The following is an 18,608-nucleotide window of genomic DNA, read 5'->3' on the forward strand; positions in this document are numbered from 1 at the left end:
TGAATATTCAGAAGACATTTGTTTAAATAGTTCTACAAATCTGAGCTGTTGGTGTGTCCTTGGATTGTGTGGTAATAATATTAGAGCCTCAATCTTTCTTACTGGATCTCTACTATGAGTCATGTTACATGAGATTAGTTCTATGTTTACCTGTCAGCCTGGACGAATGTGCTGTGTGAAGAATGTAAATGACATCAGATCTGAACTGCTTACATCTAAGGAGCCTGTTCATATTTAATTGTAATATGAACCAATGATTTTCTGATTGATTGCTGATATATACAGTGGGGCAAAAAAGTATTTAGTCAGCCACCGATTGTCATCATTTTAGGTGGGGGAACTTGCACAGAGGTCAGTAATTTGCACCAGAGGTACACGTCAACTGTGAGAGACAGAATGTGAAAAAAAAAATAAATCCATGAATCCACATGGTAGGATTTGTAAAGAATTTATTGGTAAATCAGGGTGGAAAATAAGTATTTGGTCAATAACAAAAATACAACTCAGTACTTTGTAACATAACCTTTGCTGGCAATAACAGAGGTCAAACGTTTACTATAGGTCTTTACCAGGTTTGCACACACAGTAGCTGGTATTTTGGCCCATTCCTCCATGCAGATCTTCTCGAGAGCAGTGATGTTTTGGGGCTGTCGCCGAGCAACACGGACTTTCAACTCCCGCCACAGATTTTCTATGGGGTTGAGGTCTGGAGACTGGCTAGGCCACTCCAGGACTTTCAAATGCTTCTTACGGAGCCACTCCTTTGTTGCCCGGGCGGTGTGTTTTGGGTCATTGTCATGTTGGAAGACCCAGCCTCGTTTCATCTTCAAAGTTCTCACTGATGGAAGGAGGTTTTGGCTCAAAATCTCACGATACATGGCCCCATTCATTCTGTCCTTAACACGGATCAGTCGTCCTGTCCCCTTGGCAGAAAAACAGCCCCATAGCATGATGTTTCCACCCCCATGCTTCACAGTAGGTATGGTGTTCTTGGGATGCAACTCAGTATTCTTCTTCCTCCAAACACGACGAGTTGAGTTTATACCAAAGAGTTCTACTTTGGTTTCATCTGACCACATGACATTCTCCCAATCCTCTGCTGTATCATCCATGTGCTCTCTGGCAAACTTCAGACGGGCCTGGACATGCACTGGCTTCAGCAGCGGAACACGTCTGGCACTGCGGGATTTGATTCCCTGCCGTTTCACCAGGTCCCCCCGTGTGGTTCTGGGATCTTTGCTCACCGTTCTCATGATCATTTTGACCCCACGGGATGAGATCTTGCGTGGAGCCCCAGATCGTGGGAGATTATCAGTGGTCTTGTATGTCTTCCATTTTCTGATGATTGCTCCCACAGTTGATTTTTTCACACCAAGCTGCTTGCCTATTGTAGATTCACTCTTCCCAGTCTGGTGCAGGTCTACAATACTTTTCCTGGTGTCCTTCGAAAGCTCTTTGGTCTTGGCCATGGCAGAGTTTGGAGTCTGACTGTTTGAGGCTGTGGACAGGTGTCTTTTATACAGATGATGAGTTCAAACAGGTGCCATTCATACAGGTAACGAGTGGGGGACAGAAAAGCTTCTTACAGAAGACGTTACAGGTCTGTGAGAGCCAGAGATTTTCCTTGTTTGAGGTGACCAAATACTTATTTTCCACCCTGATTTACGGATAAATTCTTTACAAATCCTACCATGTGGATTCATGGATTTTTTTTTCACATTCTGTCTCTCACAGTTGAAGTGTACCTCTGGTGCAAATTACTGACCTCTGTCATCATTTTAAGTGGGGGAACTTGCACAATCGGTGGCTGACTAAATACTTTTTTGCCCCACTGTGTATATATATATATATATATATATATATATTTATTTTATTTTATTTTTTTATTTTTTTTTTTTTTTACATACATAGTTTTTTGTTGCCTTATGGTTCCAAGCGCTGTCACCAATCTTTGCATTTAGTTATTATCTCATGACACTTGTTTAATCAGCTACCATCTCTCCTGTGGACTTTTTAATGTCTACAGTCTCAGACCAACACAGCCCTGCCCTTCCCATATTAGATTCTTGATGAATGTGTGTTGTTGTTATTCAGCCTGGTTCAATGTGCCCCTTTTTAACTTTGAGCACCCGCCCCTTTAAACCTCTCTGCACAGCCCTGCACTGAACTCACTATCTTCTCCCTCTAACAGCCTCCACATGTTCTCACTGTAATTTCCCCTCATGAATGAATTTATGCTGCACTAATGTGAATGTTTGCAGGGAAATCAAACGCATTTCACACGCAGTACTCGAGCTGACTTACCTTTGTTTGAATGACGACTTGTACGCGCTGACTCCACAGATAAGGTACGAAAATATATCAGGCTACGTCTTCAGGGTTTCTACTCCACGGCCGTATTTCATACGGGTCCACATTTCCACTGCACGCTATTTTCTGCAAGTACCGCCGCTTCGCCTCTGGACGCAATCGGTCTCTATACAGTCCGTTCTCTTTTGAGCTGCTTTTAAGCATCTTGTAATCGTCGTTCCAACACAGTGTGTTTGTTTTGATTCGTAGACCTCGAAAATGGTGCCGCGCTCCCACAATGCATTGCGGCGTGACGTCAACTCCAAAGCCCTATAGAACATGTTCTTTTTCATTGTCAAAATTATCAGGAATAAAGAAGAAAACGGATTCAAAACCTGTGGAACCTGCCAAAAAACAAGTTTTACTGCAAAGGATTTCTAGATGTGAAGGTTTTGTGGCTTTTTTCAGTTTCTAAAACAAACTCATTTGTACAGAAGGATATGAGGATGTATATGTCCGGTGGTGGGTTTTTTTCTTCTTGATTTAATGTATTCATTTATCTCTTCACTTAATCTTTCTTTATGTTTTTTTTTTTTTTTTGATTTGGCATGAGCAATTTCCGGTCCTCACTCCAAGCCAGTTGGTGGCGGTAATGCACCACATGTTCTATCACAGCTGCGTCCGAGAGGACAGGAAACGTCTGTATGCGTCTGCAAACCAGGTAACTACACTCAGCTGAGCCTCTCTGCTAGTCGTTATTAGTTGGTTTTGCGTCACTTTCTCTCGGCTTGATAAAGGGCTGTATAGAAATCTCTGGTACGTAACACGTAACGTCATTTTTAGGGAGCGTCGCAGAGAAGTGAGGCTGTTTCTTTGTTTTTGTCGAGTTTTGATTGAAGACATGTTTCCAGTCCGTTTTTTACTCGTTTGTTTTTTCATTAATAACTTTACATTATCACAGAGAACAAGAAGGCGCTTTGTTTGTCACATTCACCTTATGTCTGTGAAGGTTCTCAGTCATCCAGGTCATCGTAGTCAAAGGAGCAGGGGTGTGGTCTCTGGCCTGCTGCAGTGGAGGCTGGTGGCGGGACGTTGGACGGCACAGGTGAGGGTGATGGAGCTCATGACTCTCCCCTTTATAGTGACGGAGGAGACTGGCGTGGGGGAAGCGTGTAGTGGAGGAAGCCGAGGAGAGAGCTGGTTTCTGGCTACAAAGACGGCGTCAAACCAGAAAAGATTGCTCGTGGTCAAATGTCAAAGGAGCTTGCAAAGAAAAGCGTCTGGACTTCTTTAAGTTACTTGAAGACGTTTCACCTTCATCCGAGAAGCTTCTTCAGTTCTAAGGTCAAATGGTGGAGAGTCCCAGATATAAGCCTAGTGGGAGTGACCCCCCACAGAGGGACAAAAGGACCCCCTGATGATCCTCTAATCACCTGAGCCAAGGTGTGAAACTGGGTGTGGGTCCCAATCAGCCAGTTTCGGGTGTGTTCATTGTGAAACCTGGCCCCACCTTATCATGCGAATTCCTGAGGTCAGATGGCCCAGGATGTGAGTGGGCGTTAAGGCGTCTGGGAAGGATCTCAAAACTGGATTATAGATGGCAGAGAGTTGGTGTCGTAAACCCCGCCTCTGTTCAAAGATGGTCGCTCACAGTGGACATAGATGGCTTCTTTCACTCCTCTTTCAAACCATCTGTCCTCTCTGCCCAAAATGTGAACATTAGCATCCTCGAAAGAGTGTCCTTTATCCTTAAGATGCAGATGGACTGCTGAGTCTTGTCCTGTGGAGGTGGCTCTTCTATGTTGTGCCATGCGCTTGTGAAGTGGCTGCCACTTGGCAGCCACAGTGATAAATGGCTGAGATGGCTGCAGCTGTACGTGTGAGGTACCTACATATTTCAAGATGAATTTGCAGAGATGTCATGTTTGGTGCTTACAGACATCACACTGCATTTTGTGATTTCGTAGCTATTGTTGTGATATTTCGGAGCTTCCCATGATCACCGTGACAGTCATTCATTTTAACATAACCTTTCTATTCCTTTCAGGGATCCTCATTTTTTTGGTGAGGAAGATCAGCAGCTGTGTCGACAGGCAACAGGTAACGGCATGCTTTTCTGTTAGTACTGTAGACCTTGGTCTGGTGCTCTTTTTTAGTTTAACACAGTATTTTCATTTGCCGAAGTATAAAAAGCTTGTTCCAGGAGAAACAAACTTTAGTGAGTTCTGCAAAATGATTCCCACCATTGCACACTCTGTCAGCCTCCAGTGTGCCCTTTTTTTGTCCTTTAACTGAAGAAAGTCGGTAGTCAGAACATATGAGATAAGTGAGATCCTCATTTTGCCTGCTTATTTCAAGATACAACATTTTCACAAACTGCTGTAGGATAACCTTGCTATTTGTCTTTTCCAACACTTCTACATTCATCCATATTTCCTTGTCTGCTTCTTTCCAGGTGAAAAGTACCTGAAATGGGTGAAAGATTTTGTTTCCAAAAACAAAAGCATGTGCGTTCACCTGAAGAAGCCAAGTGGTGCTGACCTGTGGATAGAAGAGCTTGAGAACACCAAATACAACGGGGATGATGATGAAGTTAACGCCTGGGGAAAATTCTACCTTCCCGAGATTGTAAAAATGCAGGTTATTGGTGTGGTAAAGGGCACCTCATGTCCATGTGACGAGCTTGTGCTGATGACGCGTGAGGACAAAAAGCTGTACGGCTATGACGGAGAGGAGCTGCATCTGGTGGCTTCCAGTTTCCTGGAACTATGTGACAAAACGATAGAGTATCCAGCATCCAAGCGCTACTACAATGGAGAGGCCTTCAAAGATATGGTGAGAAGTTAGACTGCTAAGAATAAGACTGGGGATGCCTAGTGTTAGAGATCAATCACCTGAGCTTTTCTTTGTATTGTTGTGTGTTCTGTTTAGACTGAGGAGGACTGGAAAAAAGTTAAGATGAGTGATGTGGGGAGGAAACTGCAGGAAGAACATAAAAAGCTGGTAAATGAAACCCAGTCAGCGTTCGTCAGCCTAATATCATAGGTGGGTATTGGAGCTGAGTATCATCACTGATTTCTAGAACCTGTTCAATTCCAATTCACAAGGTCCCAATTAGATTCCATTTAATTCTTACTCAGAGAGTCAGAAACATTATAATTCTGATCATTTATCAGTACTGACACTTGTGAAACTTCATCAGAGGTGTGAGCATCACAGCAGATGCTTTTGTGTCAAAGTAACTGAGGATAAAACACAAAACCATGAAGCAGATTCTCCTGGCCTAGCTTTTTACAGTAGATAACCTTAAAAATATTATTCTGCAGTAGAACAAAAGCAGACGAGAACCACGACTCAACAAATGTACATTGGCTGATGCTGCTGAAGTGATTCAGAGGTTTTAATAAGAGGTTTTAATAGAGACACAGCAGAGCATTTTGCAGTTTCACTTAATTTGAAAAAAATAAATAAAATTTGGTATTGAACAGCAGAAATGAGGCTGTCTTGTCGGAAGTCATTAAAAAAAAAAATGGCTGTAAACAACGGTAGACTGCTTCATAACAAGCAAGCGAATAATGCCAAAAACAGAGATTTGAGATGGGAAACGGTGTTCTTAAAGTACACTGAGAGAGGCAGAGAGCTGTGCTGTGTTGTTTTTCTGTGTGTGTTTTAATGGTGGTGGAAGCAAACCAGCAAAAGTAAGAGGGAATTCATGACAATGTTTATGTCAAGCGAAATGTGTCTTCTTTTGCTGCTGGTTTGGTTAGAGAGAGACAAAACGTGCAGCTTCAGGATCTGAGCAGCTTTCAGCACCAACGGCATCACAGCTCAGACTTGGATTCAGGATTAAGCCCTTTATGTTTGACTGTAGTGATTGTAGCTCTGTCCTTGTTATTAATCGCTTTAGTCAAACACAGCTATTGTTTGCTGGGATGTGTATATCCTTGACAGTTTGTATCTCAGAGTTATCAAAGACACTGTGGATAATCATCAAGAGATTGTTGTCCTCTTAATAATGACCTATTTGATTGTTTGTTTTTTCTTCTTCTTACAGATTCTGGTATTTGGCCAAAAGAGAGCTTCACAATTCTTGGCTTCACCTGTGGTAGAAAAATGACTAAAGTTATGCAACACTCTCTAAAATTAAAGTTATGCAACGCTTTAACATGAATGGCGAAGGAGTGCATCTCTTTCACCGTCTCTTCCTGTCCTCTTCTCAGTCTTTGTTGTGGCACCTCTGCTATGTGTTATAGAAAGCACTTGGAATCATGTTCAATACAAAAACACCAAACTCGTGGGATTGCCCTAGCAAGCAGTTGGTAAAAACTAATTAAAACTGATATATATCAGCTTCACTTTCTAGCTGCAAAAGCACGTTTCTGCAAAAGCATGCAGTTTCCTGTCAGCACTTTTTGGCACAGAGTGTACTCAGAGTTAGGCCTTTCTTATATAAAGCAATGTAATCAGCATATAAACATTTAAGATGATCAATTTAAAGCTCAACAGTAACTGCTATAAATATTATAACTACACATGTAGTGCTTTTGCTTAAGTAAATTATAGTTGGGATCATAATAAGAAAACATGTGTTTTTATTTTCTGTGTACCCTGGGTACAGACCAGTATAAACATGGGATTCTTCCCAATAAATGCTGTCTGATAATGCTTCATATTGCATTAAACACTAGATATGTAAGCAAACAAACAAAAACCCATAGAAGCCAGTTTTAATTATTAAATGTGACAATTCTGTGATTACAGAAAATCCACACAGATGCTGTCAGAGCAGAGAATCTTTGATTTATCAGAATGATGAATGCAAACGATTTCATGAAATCTCACTCTTGTTCTGGGTTGTAAAATTCACCTGTCCAGTTAAACCGAATCCTTTGCAACACGGTTCTAAGAACCCTACCAACCTCATCCTCAGCTCTCTGCCTGTTGTCCTTTTCAGCTGAGTATTCATCCACATGTGTTTCAACTTCTCTCTCATTTTCAAGCAAATTGCTCAGGCTCTCAGCTTCAGCACAGTTACCATATGGCCACTCTCTGAGGTCTTCTGTGTTCAAGCCAAACAAATTCTTACATGATCTGCAAGGCTTCATTCTGGCACCATCACGGAGACAAAAAGCCTCACACCTGATATTTCCAGGTACTTCAATTGTTCCATCAAAGTAATCTTTCTGGACTGTGTTTGGATAATAGGTCATCACCGCACCAGATACATATTTATGCCATTTGCTAACGGTGTGTTCACACCGAACGCGATGGACGCGAATAAAACGCCCCAAACGCCCCTAATTTGACGCGTGTACATTCGCGTCTCAACGCGTGTCCAAGAAAAATCCATCGCGCGTCAAAATATGATATTTTGACGCGCGTGAACCGGAAATGTGGGAGGAATGTGGGAGGGAGTTGTGCCAGACCTATTTTTGCAAGATGGCAGCTATCGAGCTAGCGCTTGAAGAGAGACTCTCCCTTCTCTATGTACTGTGGAGAGCAGAGTAGCGGCGTAAAGGACATCCTCGCCGTACCTGGGTCCATCAGGTCCTCCAGAGGCATGAGCAGTTTGGTGAGTTTCACCACTTGCTCCAGGAGCTGCGCCTGGATGACGGCCGATTCCAGCGCTATCACCGTCATTCACTCGGCCAGTTTGAGGACCTGCTTTCCCTCGTCGGTCCCAGCATCGCCCGCCTAGACACCAACTACAGGCGCTCAATCCCACCTGCAGAGCGCCTGTCCGTCTGCCTGAGGTTAGTAAAACTATTTAATACGGTAGTCCTTTATTGATATCTGTGCTAATATGCTAATCCATCCAGTTATACACTGCTAACATGGATGTGCTATGCTAACAGTGAATGCTGTCGGTGTTTACTGAAAGCAAACTGTGGTACAGAGACGACTGTTTATAATATTTCTAGTGATACTCAGAAGCTCTCATCAAGTCCCGATTTAATTCGATTTATGCTGTTATCAGTGTTTGAATGATAGCATGGCTGTGGTGTCACATCAATGTATGCGCTCGGTGTTTGCTGATATCAAACTGTAGCATTAGCACCACTGAGTTAACCTTGTAGTGATACTCACTCCTTTTTATTTAGACCTGGTTTAATTCTGGGATAGTTGAATATTTGTATATAATCCCTGCAGCTGTCAGACTCTATAGCAGGGGTCACAGCCTTTATTAAAACAGAGTTAGATAAAACTGTGAACAGTTTGGTTCATCTCTAGTTACATGGTTCTATCTTGATAAGCTGTCTTATCACAGATTAATTTTTCAAAAATATTAATGATTTAAGCAAGGAAAGGGCTACATGTCAACATACAACTCTTTATTTCTATTAATGTCTCACTTCATTCCTACCTGATTGACATGTTTAGGAATTATGAGTGATTGGCTCACTGTAGTTGTGAAAGTTGCTACCAATCAAATTATGATATGTTAAAGTTAAAACAAAATACAACTGTTTTAGATATTATCTAATATACATTTTGTAATTATCCTTATAATTACAAAATGTTTTATGTAAGATTTAAGTTTTGTGATTTATATCTGACATTACAAAAGTATTTTGGAATTTGAATAATGTATTTTGTAACTGCAGTACACATAATACTGATTTTGAACAATTTTGTCCAGGTTCCTTGTCACCGGGGACTCCTTCAGGACCATCGCGTTCAGTTTCAGAGTCGGTGTGTCCACGGTGAGCCAGATCACCCCCCAGGCAGCGACGTCCATCTGGGACTGTCTAGTGGACGACTTCATGGCTGTGCCTTCACCTGGAGACTGGCGGTCCATCACAGAGGGATTCCAGGAGCGCTGGAACTTTCCTCTGTGCTGTGCAGCTCTGGATGGGAAGCACATCCAGACAAAGGCACCCCATATATCATATAGGAGACACACACATTGATATACACTAAATATTCATTTCATTTCTTTTTTGTGGTGCCCACATTTATGCACCTGCTTGATTTTGTTTAAACTTTCTGTAAATCCAGTAAACTTCTTTTCACTTCTCAAATATCACTGTGTGTGTCTCCTGTATGATATTTAACTGACATTTTTTATTGTAACAACCAACAATTTATACAGGAAAATAATGTCTATTAACAAGGTTGCCCAAACTTCTGCATCCCACTGTATCAGTATATTTTGTCATTAGTATAATATGAAATAAATTCTACATGTGTCAAGTTGTGTGCCAACATTTGCTGTGTAGTAGAACTGAGACATTAGTCATTATAAACATTTATTTGAAATAATATTAAAAGTCTCAAACAGAAAAACATTAAACATAAATATATAAAATATAAGAATTTACAGAGAGACAGGAATAAAAAGGACCAGCTGCTCTCCAGAGCAGGAACAAGGCTGAGGAGGAAATGCTCCATTGGAGACTGGTGTGGCCTCTTCAGGGACTCCAGGATGGCCAGCTCCACCGCCGATGGACCGTCCTGGGACCCGTCCCTCATCTGCCTCGGAGCCGTCCTCCTCTGTGGGCCTGTAAAACAGCACAAAACACAAAGAAATGAGAAGGCTGCTACTAGATTTTAATTTCAACATTGAAAAAAACAAAAACAGGATATAATCAGATTGGTTGTAGATATTTAGTAAAGGTGATCACAAGGGAATCCCACCGACTAAAAAGGTATCAGTGCTTGCTGTACATATCTGTGGGTGCAGCAGCAGGAGCTCAGGGACTGGGGATGCTCTGCTGCAGAATCAGTTGGTTCTATCAATACAGTATTAAATGTTAACAGGTTGGATATAATAATCGTAGAGTAGACAGTGGTCCCTCATTTATTGCAGGGGTTCTCAGAATAACTAGCCCCTGGTCACGCACTTTATACACTGTTTTCCCCACACACATGAACATTGGTCACAGTTCTCACAATTGATTCTCAAAGTGCAAACCTTTGTAGATTGCAAAACGTAAAAGTATTATTATGCCGCGGTTTGTCTTCATCTGCCCACCACTTTCGTGCACCTTTTTCCCTCGCGGTGCAGGTGTTTATTTCCGAATGAGCGGTGGCTTGCTAGCTTTTGTGCGGCTTCCCCGGGTCAGTGAAAACTTTCAAAAGAGAAATGAATGAACTTACCAGGTTGCCCGATCTCTTCACATATCTTCCTCCAAGCTCGGTCCTTTTTATTCCTGTCTCGGTACTGAAAGCAGCTGGTGTCGTACAGCTCTGAGTTGTTTGCTACCGCATTGATTAGCCTTCCCCTCCATTGAAGTATGAAAGGCTTTGGCTGGATCTGCCCCTTTGACCTAGGTCACAGCCACGTCACCAGGCTCCTGATTGGTTGTCGCGGCGCGATTTGACGCTGGAGTTCAGCTTTTTCCAACTCGAGCGGTAGACGCGAAACGCGCGTATGCACAAAATGCAACACAAAAACTCACGCGCGTGGTTTTATTCGCGCGTCAAACGCGCCAGACGCGCTACACTGACGCGCGTTTCACGCGTTTTCGCGACGCAAATCTGCTTCCGAATTTTCGCGGGACCCGCAATCGCGCGTCATCGCGCCTTTCCATTGACTTTACATGTAAACCTGACGCTCTATTCGCGTCCATCGCGTTCGGTGTGAACACACCGTTAGATGTCGCCTTTCTCACGGTTGGGTCTGCGCTTTGTGTTCACGCCCTTTATGCGCCGATTCTAAAGCTGTTAGTTTGATGTCTCTCCAAACAATATTGACCGAACCAGCAGCAAATGAAGATCCAAACTACGCTTCACATAAACATCGTCATGAATTCACTCTGACTTTTACTGTTTTGCTTCGACCATGATGCACAGCTCTCTCTCTCTCTCTCTCTCTCTCTCTCTGTACTTCAAGAACAGTTTCCCTTTCTTCATTATTCGCTTACTTGTTACGCACAAGTCTACTGTTGCTTACAGCTCTGTCGGCCGCTGTTTTTTTCCCTTTTGCATTCTTCCGAAAAGAAAACCTCATTTCTGCCGTTCAATACTGAGCAAATTTAAACTTTTTAAAATTATTCAAAATGCAAAATGCTTAGCCGTGTCTCTAATAAAACCGCTGTAACGTCAGAGGTAACGTTCATATGTTGATTAATGGTTTTTTTCCTTTTTTTTTTGGTTTTTTTTTGGTTTTTTTTGTTCTTTTCTTTCGTTTTTGATGTACTGCAGAATATTTTTATAAAATCCAGTGGCGGGCTGCCCAAGCGTATCAAAGTAGCGGACACACGGAAAGAAGAAACACATGAAAACATGGCAGAGCCGGTTGTCTACGCTAGAGCTGATGGGGATGAACAGCATTTTCCTCACATACAAAGAATGTTTTGCTTAAAAGCAGCACAAAAGAGCAGCTATGTCTTCAGTGAGAGCCAAAACAAACCAACTTTTCAGCGTCAAACAACTCAGTTCATGTAACCTGAGGAAACCTAAGTTTTCTCTAAATATCCTTTAGCTGTGGTTAGCTGGATGTCAGTCTTATGTGTCGAGCTCGAGCTGCGAGTCATATTTTCGGCGCTACATTGTAGTGAGATAAGTTTGTGGGTATTTTGTGCAGCTTCAGCTGTACTTTTAACTGCTCGCTGGTTAGCTAGCGTGAGCTATAAGCTAACAGCTAGCATGGTTAATGACGCTAGAGTTCCACGCACATGCAAACAGCTCGTCTCTACTGCTTTAACTGTTAAAACAGAAGACAATACTGCAGCTGACAGGGTTTATTATGTGAAACAGCAGCTTGTTTAGTTTAAACAGTCTGCATTAAGCTGGGCAAACACTGTGCGATTTTTTTTTTCAGTCGCGTTATTCAGCTCCTGCTCAAACTGTACAATTAAATCGCAGAGGTTAGAAGTTCATAGGTCACGATGCAGGGTCTCACACTATATGGCCTGATGCTCTGATGCGACCCGAGTGCTCAAACTGTGCCTTCATAACATGAAGCTTATCATACAAAATCTGTCCCTCGCTCTCCCTCTCTCTGTCTTACAGACACACACACCATCAACTTTGCTAAATTACTAATGAAAAACATTGACCAGGCAGCTGTGATTGAGTAGCAATGTCCATCCAACTCTTTTCATGGTTGTTGTAGTCATAATAATTTTGTGAGGCCACATTGAAAAGTGTTGGATACAGAAGCGTAGTACGGAAGCGTAGAGCCGCCACCCAGGCAAAAGAAAAATAGAGCTATGTCACATTATAACGTGAAAAGTTTATTATTATAGTATACTATTGTTCTAACAATATTAGATATAGTTCTAACAATATACTTTTCATGTTTGTACAATATACTATCATTTAGGTACAATATACCTATTACAATATACATAATTCTCACGTTCGTACTTGCACTCGTTCTTATTTTAAACTTAATCTGGAATGCAGGATATGAATGACAAGATTTTGTTTTTCATATTTTTCATTATTTTTCAGTTTCAATTTTTTCTTCGGTTTCATTTTAAGCTGGCATCATTTTAACCCTACACACCCTAAAATTTAGTATTTGTTGATGAGATGTTGAAGTGTTAATTGAACAAAGTTAGAATACAGTGGAACCCCGACTTACGAAATTAATCCGTTCCCGAGGGTCTTTCGTAAGTCGAAAATTTTCTTAAGTCGAAACAGCCATTGCACCTTTTGAGTGAGGTGATGCTGAACGATAGGCTAATTGCTAACTAGAACAACAATATGTCGTTCAAGTGGAACAGCGAAGCACGAGTACGGAAGCCAAGGGGTTGTCACATGATTCGAAGGCCTTGTGGGCATTGTAGGCTCAGCCAATCAGAGCCAGCGGATTTCGTTACACCGGCATTTTGCCGTACCATGGGCAGAAATATTGCCGTTCATTGCCTTCGTAACTTGAATTTTTTGTTAAATGGGGTATTCGTAAGTCGGGGTTCCACTGTATTTTTCACATGATTTCGACTGAGAAGCATGTTTATGTCTCTTTCTTCTTCCTGTAGAGGAGGAGCTTGCCAGGGTACGGTCAGCCTTTGTCTGGAGGGTAACAATAGAAATCCTTAAACTGCTCCTTGAGGCCCTTGTAAGTGATGGTATCTTAAATAAGTTGGAGGAAGAATCGATACTGGATGGGAACCCACTCAGAGCAGACAAGGCACGCAGCTTGATCGACACAGTGAGGAAAAAAGGAGACAAAGCATGCAAGATAACAATCAAGCATCTTCAGATCAAAGATCCTTCTCTTTTCTCTCAGCTGCGTTTGAACTCTGATCCATCTGCTCAACAAGGTGAGGTCATGCATCAGATACCATGAATAAAAATGGTCACCTTGCAGTTTGTTGAGATGTGAAAGTGAAACCTCAGAATTCATTGTAAGAAAAAGGAGAGGGCAAGAACGTCATTCTACGACGAATGTTTGGATTTGTTACATGCCTGCAAATGTATTTTCTAAACTACATGGAGGAATTTTGATGATCGTCATAAACGTGTGAAACTACTTAGATCTAATGTGATCTGTATTTAATTAAACACAAGTGTTCTTTACTTTTAAAAACCATGCAAACTGATTGCCTTAAAAAAGAAAAGTCAGAGTGTTTCTCTAACAAGAGGACACTCTTTAAGCATCGGTCATTTGACTTAAATGTTTAATGAAAAAAATGCCACATTTACATATAATAAAGCAAATTGTGGCCAGAAAGGGTTTACATTATCTTTTGCCATTGTAAATTACGAGAAGAATTAAATGTGAATTACTGAATCTCTCTCAGATGCTTCTTTAAATAACATAGCAGTGGGGAACGTTATGACACTTCAATGTTGTTATTTTTGGTTACAAAGTTTGGAGAAGAGGCACAGAAAGCATAAACCTGTTTAGCCTGCACATGTTGGCATCAGGTACATATGAAAAGCTGCAAAGCAATGCAGATGTGTAGGTTCAAAACATTTAACGTGGCTTTTTTCAGGAAATACATTTAGGAATTCCTGAAGCCCCTTTTTGATTTCTGGTAGAATGAGTATATTAAAAACTTGATAGGTTAAATAAAGGCCAAAGTACATCACATAGCTCCTTCAGACCAGATTTGTATTTTTCCTTCTTTTTTCCTTTTTTTGATTCAGATGCTCTTCAGAAGTGTCAGCCTAAACTTAAGTCTGTCTTAAAGAAGAAGTTCCAGTGTGTGTTTGAGGGCATCGCTAAAGCAGGAAACCCAACCCTTCTGAATCAGATCTACACAGAGCTCTACATCACAGAGGGAGGGACTGCAGAGGTCAATGATGAACATGAGGTCAGACAGATTGAAACAGCATCCAGGAAACCACACAGACCAGAAACAACCATCAGACATGAAGACGTCTTTAAAGACTCACCCAAAAGACAGGACCTGATCAGAACAGTGCTGACAAAGGGAGTGGCTGGCATTGGGAAAACGGTCTTAACACAGAAATACAGCCTGGACTGGGCTGAAGACAAAGCCAACCAGGACATCCAGTTCATATTTCCATTCACTTTCAGAGAGCTGAATGTGCTGAAAGAGGAAAAGTTCAGCTTGGTGGGACTTGTTCATCACTTCTTTACTGAAACCAAAGAAGCAGGAATCTGCAGCTTTGAAGACTTCCAGGTTGTGTTCATCTTTGATGGTCTGGATGAGTGTCGACTTCCTCTGGACTTCCACAAAACTGTGACTGATGTTACGATGCCCACCACAGTTGATGTACTTCTCACAAGCCTGATCAGGGGGAATCTTCTTCCCTATGCTCACGTCTGGATAACCACACGACCTGCAGCAGCAGACCAGATCCCCCCTGAGTATGTTCACAGGGTGACAGAGGTCAGGGGGTTCACTGACCCACAGAAGGAGGAGTACTTCAGGAACCGATTCAGAGATGAGGAGCAGGCCAGCAGGATCATCTCCCACATCAAGAAAGCTCGAAGCCTCCACATCATGTGCCACATCCCAGTCTTCTGCTGGATCACTGCTACAGTTCTGGAGGATGTGCTGGAAACCAGAGAGGGAGGACAGCTGCCCAACACCCTGACTGAGATGTACATCCACTTCCTGGTGGTTCAGGCCAAAGTGAAGAAGGTCAAGTATAATAGAGGACGTGCAACAGATCCACACTGGAGTTCAGAGAGCAGGAAGATGATGGAGTCTCTGGGAAAACTGGCTTTTGATCAGCTGCAGAAAGGAAACCTGATCTTCTATGAATCAGACCTGACAGAGTGTGGCATCGATATCACAGCAGCCTCAGTGTACTCAGGAGTGTTCACACAGATCTTTAAAGAGGAGAGAGGACTGTACCAGGACAAGGTGTTCTGCTTCATCCATCTGAGTGTTCAGGAGTTTCTGGCTGCTCTTCATGTCCATCTGACCTTCAGCAACTCTGGACTCAATCTGCTGGAACAACAACAAACAACCTCCCAGAAGTCTGAAACAGGAGAATCTGCAGAGAAACACTTCTACCAGAGTGCTGTGGACAAGGCCTTACAGAGTCCAAATGGACACCTGGACTTGTTCCTCCGCTTCCTCCTGGGTCTTTCACTGCAGACCAATCAGACTCTCCTACGAGGTCTGCTGACACAGACAGGAAGTAGCTCACAGACCAATCAGGAAACAGTCCAGTACATCAAGGAGACGCTCAGTGAGGATCTGTCTGCAGAGAAAAGCATCAATCTGTTCCACTGTCTGAATGAACTGAATGATCGTTCTCTAGTGGAGGAGATCCAACAGTCCCTGAGATCAGGAAGTCTCTCCACAGATAAACTGTCTCCTGCTCAGTGGTCAGCTCTGGTCTTCATCTTACTGTCATCAGAAGAAGATCTGGATGTGTTTGACCTGAAGAAATACTCTGCTTCAGAGGAGGCTCTTCTGAGGCTGCTGCCAGTGGTCAAAGCCTCCAACAAAGCTCTGTAAGTAAACATGAACTCATCGCTTCATTCTTAAAATCATGGGAAATAAATCAGAGGTGCTCAGTTCAAAGAATACTACCACTTTAGAAAAATTAAATAGTCATGATACTTTAAATATTTCTCTCCAGCAGGACATGTCAGCATTTCTGAAATATTTTTGTCTTCAACTCGAATCAAAGCACAATCCAGATCCAGCCTATAAGAACATGAGCTCTGATCCTTCAGCCCCTCTGACAGGTTTATTATCCTCAAGTTGTTCACTTGTCTCCAACAACCAGGAGTCTAGCTCTGTTTTTTAAAGCAAATACTTGAGCTACCAGACTGCACCTACATCGTTTTCAGATGTTCTTATTTTAAGGTCTGGTTTGTGTCTCATCTTTATTGCAATCCCCCATGTCTCTCTGTTTTTCAAATATAAATCTGTTACCTCGGTGTGGCCAGAACAACATGGTGAACCCAAAATACAGACAAAGGTGAAGGAACTGAATATTACTAGACGTGAAGGCTTTATTTACACACAGGAACTTGACACTTGGAATTTTTTAACATGAACTGTGAACTATGGTGGAAGTCAAGCACTTGAAGCTGTGAGCATGAAGTGGGCTCTGTGGTAGGTTTCCGGAAATGGGTCTTGGTTGATGGTAATCTGAGTCACTGTAACAGAGGTAGAGCAGCATCAGAAAGATCACTGGTGGAGGTTACAGTAAGTGAACGAGGTTATCTTCAATGTCTTATTTGGGGTTTCTGTAGCTCAGGAGGTAAAGCTGGTCTGATCTGACCTACTGATCAGAAGGTTGGTGGTTCGATCCCTGGCTCCTCCAGTCTGCATGTCAAGTATCCTTGGGCAAGATACTAACCCCAACTTGCTCTCCGATGCATCCATCAGAGTATGAATGTGCGTGAATGTACTTAGAAAGCACTAAGTTCAGATAAAGTGTTTGTGAGAATGGGTGTGATTGGGTGGATGTGGCATGTTGTATAGAGCGCTTTGAGTACTCCGGGAGAGTAGAAAAACGCTATATAAGAATCAGTCCATTTACCATTTACTTGTCAGCAGTCGGAAAGCAACTTGGGGAAGGCAGGTGGTGAGGTCTGGGTGAGTACTTGTTAGCTTTGAATCCAGGCAAAGTGGTCCAGTAAGTCTAAGAGACGAAAGGCATTAATGTGGCTGTGAGTGAATCAAGAAGACCAGCATCCAGGAAAACGTGACTGAACTGCAAGGGTGAGTAGATGATCCGAGGATTAGGAGGTTAGCAGAGTTATTGGGAGTGCTGATGTTATATTCAGCCTAGTAGATTACTGTCAGGTGTGGACAATGGACAGGCTGACCAGGCTTCACCCAAAGGCAGAAACCAGAGTCTAGTGGGAAACCACCGCCGCTCACACAGACCATGACAGCAGCATGACCCCCCCCCCCCCAAAGCATTCTCTTTCACTTGGCATCATTTACCTCTCCCTGCTCCAATTTCTGATGTGTCCACCTTTGCAATGATAACTGTGATCAGGGTGAACCAAAAAGGTGCCGTGGTGAACAGATACTTCAGTTTGGTGAATGCAGTTTCAGCTTTGGGGGACCAGATGCATGCTGAGACTTGAGTGGTGCAGCTACCTGACTATAGTTGAAAATGAACAGTCTATAAAAATTTGCTATTCCCAAAACCCATTGGAGATGCTTCTTGAATCTACAATGGGTACAAGGGGTAGGCCACTCTGTTAAAGCTTTCACATTTGCCAGATCCGTCTTCACCTGCCCCCGTGCCAAAATGTAACTGAAAAAAGTTATTGATGAGGAATGGAATTCACACTTTTTTGCTTTGACATAAGGTTTATTCTCCAGCAAACGTTGGAAAAATAGCATGGACATGAGACTGATGTTCCTCACAGGTTTTGGGAAAAATGAGTATATCATCCAGATACACCAATACGAACCTGTCAAGGAATTCCCGGAGGACATCGTTAACTAATCTTGAAACATTGCGGGAGCATTAGTTAACCCAGGCGGCATGACCAAATACTCGTAGTCCCCCAATGGCATGTTTAAAACAGTCTTCCACTTGTCTCCCTGATTGATCTGGAAAAAGTGGTAAGCGTTGCGGATGTGGGGTTTTGTAAACCCAGTGGCACTGTGAAATGGCCTGAAAGCAGAGCTAATGAGGTAATAGGTACTTATTCTTGATGGTAATATCACTGAGGCCCCTGAAGTAAATGCATGGCCAGAGAGAGCCATCCTTTTTCCCCACAAAAAAGAAGTTCCAACTTGAGATGACAATCGTTGGATTATGCCTGCACCGAGGGATTCCTTAATGTACTTTTCCATAGCCGCACACTCAGGTCTAAGCAGGTTATACAGCCAGCTAGAAGGCCGGGTGGAGCCAGAGAGTAGTTCTATGGTGCTGTCCTGTGGTTTGTGAGGTGGCAGTGAAAGCGCTTTACTTTTGCTAAATACTTCCTGAAGATCATGACATTTGGTGGGGACAGAGGAGAG

At 42.6% G+C, this 18,608-nt stretch overlaps 1 protein-coding gene and 1 long non-coding RNA gene across 2 annotated transcripts in view; one reads left to right on the top strand and one right to left on the bottom strand.

Annotated features, from left to right (window-relative positions):
- The window catches only part of LOC143415910 (uncharacterized), a 366,388-nt gene that overhangs the window by 73,526 nt on the left and 274,254 nt on the right, over window positions 1-18,608 (bottom strand). The window lies entirely within an intron of this gene.
- The window catches only part of LOC112432718 (protein NLRC3-like), a 28,398-nt gene continuing 24,348 nt past the window's right edge, over window positions 14,559-18,608 (top strand). The window contains exon 1 of the mRNA XM_076881410.1: window positions 14,559-16,123. Within this exon, the coding sequence (XP_076737525.1) occupies window positions 14,910-16,123 (1,214 nt within the window). The 5' untranslated portion in view covers window positions 14,559-14,909. The remainder of the gene's footprint in view (window positions 16,124-18,608) is intronic.

The sequence above is a fragment of the Maylandia zebra genome, unplaced genomic scaffold, assembly GCF_041146795.1.
Source record: "Maylandia zebra isolate NMK-2024a unplaced genomic scaffold, Mzebra_GT3a scaffold11, whole genome shotgun sequence".
NCBI lineage: Eukaryota > Metazoa > Chordata > Actinopteri > Cichliformes > Cichlidae > Maylandia > Maylandia zebra.